Source organism: Gigantopelta aegis, chromosome 12 (assembly GCF_016097555.1).
Source record: "Gigantopelta aegis isolate Gae_Host chromosome 12, Gae_host_genome, whole genome shotgun sequence".
NCBI lineage: Eukaryota > Metazoa > Mollusca > Gastropoda > Neomphalida > Peltospiridae > Gigantopelta > Gigantopelta aegis.
The window spans coordinates 11,744,864-11,752,363 of NC_054710.1; the positions used below are offsets into that span (position 1 = coordinate 11,744,864).

At 33.7% G+C, this 7,500-nt stretch overlaps 1 protein-coding gene across 1 annotated transcript in view; it reads right to left on the reverse strand.

The window, feature by feature from the left end:
- Window positions 1–716: 716 nt before the first annotated feature.
- Window positions 717–7,500, reverse strand: part of LOC121385824 (deleted in malignant brain tumors 1 protein-like) — a 64,635-nt gene continuing 57,851 nt past the window's right edge. Inside the window, exon 12 of the mRNA XM_041516613.1 lies at window positions 717–901. Coding sequence (XP_041372547.1) covers window positions 717–901 — 185 coding nt within the window. The remainder of the gene's footprint in view (window positions 902–7,500) is intronic.

Below are 7,500 nucleotides of genomic sequence, written 5' to 3' on the forward strand. Positions count from 1 at the left end.
TGCTTCTGCTGCTTGCTTTCACAACTATTACATCGTTAATTGTTTATTATTAGTAGTATTACTTCAATTACTTTACTGTTGTTTTATCGTTTAAATGTGCATTTCGCTGTGACATGCATAAATAACTACAAACTAATCAATCCCACACGTAATCTTTGTATAATTAACCCAACGGTATCAATGTGTGTCCTGTATTGTGACTTCTAAACAATGGTTTCCTCAAGACCCATTACCCAAGAATATAAATAGATAGAGAATCTATATTACATATCACAAAATAGCAGCCAGTTATTTGCCAGTGCAGGATAATTAATTACAATTCAAATTCAAACTGTGATATCACACGTAAACCTGTCTGTTACTCTTTTTGGATTTTGCAGTAATACAAATTTGTAAATTATATATTTATTGAAATTATTTGTATGTAATTGTTTCTGGCATATAATTAAATGTGGGTCTTTAAACTGCACAAGAAAACTGTAAATATGTTTGGTCATTATGCAACTTTGAAATTGCCACTTTAAGAAACAATCCTCGGGTTTTTTAAATATAATATAATATAACATACAATACAATACAATACAATACAATACAATATATTTTCAATCCATAAACAAAATCAGAAAATGTCTCGAAATGGCCTAGCATTAGAGATGGGGGAAATAGCGATAGGTAGTTGTCTAGTCATTTTGTGCAATACAAATAAAAGTACCAGGTCACTTTAAAATCTCAACAACAAACCTCTGTAGGCCCAAATTGCGACAGACAACCCGAGCCGCATCGTCATCAAATGAATCATCACAGATTGAACCCCATTGACCATTATGGAATATTTCAACTCTTCCTTCATTCTCGCTTGGACCATTCACCAAACGAATTGTTGTTGTTTTGTTTGTATCGCCTGTAAATAAATAAGAACTTTTAAATATTTAACCCTTTAACGGCTGCGTTATAAGCAAGCTTACTTCTTGTAAACAGGAATGTGCGAATGCAAATGGATGCATTAATGAATTAATTTATTTATTAATATAATCCATTAATCCATTATTTAATGTCGACGCCTGTCCTCTATAGATAGTTTATGTCCAAAAAATAAATAAATAAATAAATATAATAATAATACTAATACTACTACTACTACTACTACTACTAATAATAATAATAATACAATAACAATAATAGTAACAATAGAATGAAATAAAGATATTTTATTTTGGGGGGTTTTCAGGTGCCTTTCACACATTGTACATTTCACATTATGTTTGTCTATACTACTAAAGGCAACACACCACCATTTTTCTTGTCGTTACTTGTTGTAGCAGTTTAATATTGTCTGCTTTAGGAATTCTATGCTTTTTTAAATCTTTCTTTGATGATTGCACGTAAGTTGACCTATGTAGTATATTTAAATAACCCATTGGTTTGTAGTTACGTGTGATATTTAGTAATAACCGATATAGTGTCACTTGTATAACAGGAACACGAGGCAGTGTTCAGGCATGAGGGTTGTTAACTAAACATTTTCGTGGTCGACCTCCGTTGATTTTGTTTTACATGATACTTGTAGTAGTCACATGACCCTTTCGACTATTTCTTTCACAGAATATATTGTGACATAGAAATTGCATTGAATTGTATGGAGTAATTAGTGTGTAACCTCAAGCATGATTATCAGTCTATTACATTTAACAAGATATAGTATTTCAAGTTTTCTAGTGAATTTTCCAGTTGTACTGAATGATTTTCACTCCACGTGTGCACAGGTTTCATAATGTGGGCACAACATAACTTGGTTTGCCGGTGGTCTTAAATGTATACCCTTCAAATAAAGTAAGTGAACTCTAATAAAAAAATTCAATTGATACAAAATTGTAAGGTATATTAGCTGTGTGGAATGGTTATATGATAATAGTGAATTAATTGGGCAAATATTACAACACTAGTTCAGTATTACAGTAGGTTTTAGACCACCAAAGATCTTGAAGGATGGTTGGGGTCAGAAGTGAAATTTGAAAGTTGACGGGGTTTTTTCTTTATAAGAAAATCGCAAATTCAAACAATAAAAATGACTAAAAACAAAACAATAACAACTGTGTGATCAACATAATGAAAAAAAGATTGACAGAAATAATGTTCCACAGTGATTAATCGACCTTCCCGGAAATTGTGAAATTCGAGAATGACTGCGTGATGCATGTAAACTATAGAATGTGTTTAGGTGTGTTGATAAACAGGCCTGAACGTTCTTTACTAGGATGTCTGTGGTCAAAACGTATGTTCGGTCTAATAGTTGATATTAACATTAATATTTCAGGTTCCCCTACCTTTTGTGAAGAATATGTAAACAAATTATACAAATTGTGCATTACATTTTAACATTTGACTGAAGTAAATTGAATTTTTCCACAAAGGTTGTATTTATTTAGTTTATTAAGATATAAATTACCTTGCAATAAACACAAAACAGTCATACTAATTGTTACCACGGCCATACTTAACTCAACCCTGTTTGCCTGAATACACCTCTAAACTAAATGGCTTTGTGCAATATGTTCACAAACGCACTACAGTGAAATACACAATTAATTGATATTATATTATTTACACATTTATTATTTTATTTTCAATATAAGTACTGTAAATAGTATTTAAATATGGAGTTTCATTAATGACCTTGATCTTGGTTTCTTTTTCACTTATACAGAATTACAATGTCTCCTGTTAAAAGATAGTGTCCATTCTATATTGTTACATGTACACACATGTACTTTTATATATAGTGGATTTTTTTAATAGTATTTAACTAACCTAATTAATTAGGTTATCAAAGTGTTCCAGGTCATGGTGTAAAGAGAATGTTCTAGAAAGTACTATACAATGTTTGTTAGTTTGTTAATTACATAGAACATTCTAGACAAATGATACGACAGGTTGACTGAACTTCGTAGAATGTTCTAGAAGATGGACTTCGGAGAACGTTCTAGAGCCTATGTGATATTAGGTACATTTTGATTGGCTAGATATTCTTCTAGAATATAAGTGCACTATAAATAAGAGAGTTGGTCCGTAAGTGAAACAGATTATCGTGAGTCCATTATAGTTCATTATTGGATCAACATAAGTTCATCATAAGGACAACGTGGGAGCATTTGAGAAGAATGAACAAGGTGGTTGCTTTATTTGAGTTTGTGAAGTTTATGAATGCATTGAAGATTTCAACTGTACTCCAACTGGTGTTGGAAGACTGAAGATGAAGGCTGAAGACGAATTCTTGGAAGTAATGAGCACTTAGAAACTGTTAGTGAGTCTTATTGTGTGAATGTTGTTGTTTACACTTATTTATTTTGGGGGCGGAACGTAGCCCAGTGGTACAGTGCTCGCTCGATGCGCGGTCGGTGTGGGATCGATCCCTGTCGGGGAGCCCATTGGGCTATTTCTCGTGCCAGCCAGTGCACAATGACTGGTATATTAAAGGCCGTAGAGTGTACTACCCTGTCTGTGGGATGGTGCATTTTAAAGATCCCTTGCTGCTAATCGAAAAGAGTAGACCATGAAATGGCGACAGCGGGTTTCCTCTCTCAATATCTGTGTGGTCCTTAACCATATGTCTGACGCCATATAACCGTAAATAAAATATGTTGAGTGTGTCGTTAAATAAAACATTTCTTTCTTTCTTTCTTGGATTGTGTTTGAAGTAGATAGTTTGATCATTTGAAAAGGTCTGAGATATTTGCACTTGCCAAATAGTTTTAGTTAGACCTTAAAATTTCTGAGAAAAAGTAAGCAGTTTAAAAACATTTTTACTAAGTGTTTAGCGAAGAAAGATATTTTTGATGTTTCGACTGTAGGTTTTATACATGAAAGTGAAATTGATTCAGGAGAGAGAGAGAGAGAGAGAGAGAGAGAGAGAGAGAGAGAGAGAGAGGAGAGAGAGAGAGAGAGAGAGAGAGAGAGAGAGATGGAGAGAGAGAGAGAGAGAGATGGAGAGAGAGGACTTGGAAGTTAAGTTGAAAAAAAAAATGGAGAGAAAGAATTTGAGTTAAATTTGCAGAGAGAATGACAAGAACATGAGTTTAACAAGAACGAGTTAGCGCTGACAAGTAAATCAAATTCCACTACATTCTAGTATTAAAGTTAACAACTTTGATGCAACTATAAAAATTAAGTTAGATCCTAAATTTCACGAAAAAGAAGTTGACAAATTCTTGAACAATTTAATATAAACATAACTTTATAAACAGTAAACTAATTAACAATAGCCAAAATTCTCAAACTGTAATGCAAATTGTTTTTTACAAGGTCAACAACAAAAACCACAACTCTAGCACATCGCCAGAACTATTGATAATATGTGTCTGTGAAGAATTATTTTTTGTGTCGATTTGGACAGATTGGGAGATATGACGGAATCTGCTGAGCAACCAGAGGAAGGGACCGGCAACGGGGGGAATACTTGGACCAGCAATGGGAAAACGCGGGATTAAACGCTGGTTAGAAACAAAAACAATATGAGGCTATTATGGAGGTACAAAACGGAAACAAATCAAAAACTGAAATTGCTAAATTGTTTAAAGTTAAATTGAAAGCTGCACAGCGTTCACAATTGTTTTTATTAAGCCATAGTTTATTTTTATTTAAGGATATCGAGAATGAAGTCATTCAAGTTCGACGTCATTTCCATTCAAAAAGACACTGTGTTATATATTATTACATAATTTTAATATCGGGTAATGGCTGACTGGAATGAAAGTTGCGTATACAGTTTACAAAAACACGTTGTATTAACCTTGGGATTATACGATAAAGATTATTACCCTCGTGTTTTTCGGTATCGTCAATATATATTAGGAATAAAACGTGTATTGTACTCGCCAGAGGCTCGCATAATACAATTTGTATTCATAATATATGATATTGACGATATCGAAACACGTGGGGGTAATACTCTCTCTCTCTCGCTCTCTCTCTCTCTCTCTCTCTCTCTCTCTCTCTCTCTCTCTCTCTCTCTCTCTCTCTCTCTCTCTCTCTCTCTCTCTCTCTCTCTCTCATGTGATATGATGTGGCAAAGAAGTACCACTCAGTCTCAATACCAAAGTCACTTTGGTGGCGACACAGATTAAGAACAAGTTTGCCGTTTTTATAGTAGCACACGAATGGGTGTAAGGTTGCCTGGAGATTGTTCCAATGAAAGTATTGTACCTCATCTTGTAGCAAGAAAGAATAATTATCTGCAAAATCTCCCAATGATCATATACCGACCAGGCTGTAGAAATTCACACGTATCTCAGAAGAATGCTTTTTGTTGCTGACTGACAAAGTCATGGCATAGAATAATTCGAAGATGACTGCAAAAGGCAATGATGAATTCATCGGAACTGTTCGCCATCGTCTCTAATGTTGACTGACCTGTTGAAACCCACTTCTTGAACTCGACAGTGTCAATCATGTTCTGATCAAATACCTCGTGTAATATGTCCGCTAAAACTGAGGAATCTACGCACTCATTGCAGTTCTGAAAGAAGCGTTCTTTTCAGTGAGGATTGCAATGAAGTTGTGCAAGACAGTGACGGTAATGTTTCAGAGGGATGTTATCATTTGCTGTAAGCTGTGCTATCTTCGAACCATCCAGTATTTGTTTAGCATTTTGATGACAGGTGCAAACACAAACGGAGTACAAGTACACACGTGACTGTTCTGGATGCAATTCAGCAAACTTATTAAATCCAACTTTTACAGTGGGATTTTCTTCTTTGAAATATGTATATGCTTCTTTCAAATTGCAAAGTATAAGATACTTTTGTATGTGTTGCCTCTTATTATTTACCATCACCGACACTGACCATCACCGACACATTGTCTTGTTTACCAGGCATTACCCTGCTCACATGTTCACTTAAATAAAATGTGTTTTATTAACTTAACTGTTTCTTCCCTCAAATATTTTACTGCACTGGCATTTGAGTCACACTGAATACTCTTTTCTTGAACTGTTTTGCAGTGCATACCATAAAATATGACGTTTCAAAACATTTTTTGTTTTCCAAATACTCCAACTCTTGGGAACAAGTGTTAGCACTTTGACTTTTTCATATCTTTTTTATTCTGAAGTTTGAAAATTTTCCTTCAGCTGTGCAATAATTTCCTGAAAATATTTCGTTTCAGTTTGAAGAAGTAATTTTGAGGTGTGTTACATATCAATTGATGGAACATTTTGTTCAGTATCGGGTCTCGAATAACTATGGAAGATTGTCATCCAGAATTGCAATGGCGAATATTCCTTTGAAATAAGTATGTTTTGAAATGGCTTTTTTAATTAAGAAATTATTATTAACATACAAAAACACAAAAAAACACACACAACCCCCCCCCCCCCCCTCCCCCACCCCACACAAACACAAGAATACCGGTGATTTCGTTGTATTACAGTGACCTAGTAATTTTATGTGACACATCACAATTCCAAGATGTTCCTGTATGCATCTGTATGCAAGATATGATCCGGACAATGATTTACTGTTATGTGCAGTAGACACTGAAAAGTAGATCGCAGTGACCTAGCAATAGTATGTGACACACCTTCATCCCAAGTTGTTCCTATGTGTGAGGTTTGATGGTCCTGTATGGATCTGCATGCCAGATATGGTACGGACAAGGATTTACTTGTATGTGCAGTAGACTGTGAAAAGTAGATCACAGTGACCTAGTAATAGTACACGACACACCAACATCCCAAGTTGTTCTTACATGTGAGGTTTTGTGAACTTTGTGAATAGTTCTGAAACATGGTACTATGATTCTCTGGGGCGGTCTTCAAAAAGTAATAAATAGACATTTTGGAAATTTTGAATTTGTGATTTTTTATTAAATTATAAAATTTTAAATCGAAATTTAACATTGAAATATATCAAAGTTTATCTTCTTCTAAAGATTTGATTGGATAGTTGTTTCTTATGGGCAGTCTTCACAAACTAATAGAGATATATTTTGGAAATTATGATTTTTTTGCATTATTATTATTAAATTAAACAGAATTAAATAAAAAAAATATATTTAGAGTTTTCCAAGTGTGTCTTCTCTTAAAGTTTTAAATTTTAAAGACAAATAAAAAATTTACATTCAAATGTTGAAGTATATCTTCATGAAGTGTTTTATCTGATAGTGCTGAAACTATAAGATATAAGACAATATATAAATAGATCTATACTAGTGTAAACAATGGTGGTTTTGGGACCCAAATTGTTCATGTATATCACTGGGTAACTAAGGTTTTATATTACTTGTCTTCAATCTGAATCGGATCAAATGTACAAAGACTTTCAGACAACCATGTTCCCAAATAATAGAGATCAGTATGTAAACGCTAAAAAGATGCCAAATAAAATTCCTCTACAGTGGCCATGATTTTTTTATTTTATTTATATATATCTCAAAATATGTCTCATAGATTTTTAATTGGATAATTCTTAAGCTTGTTGATATAAAAGTCGTATTCGATAAAAC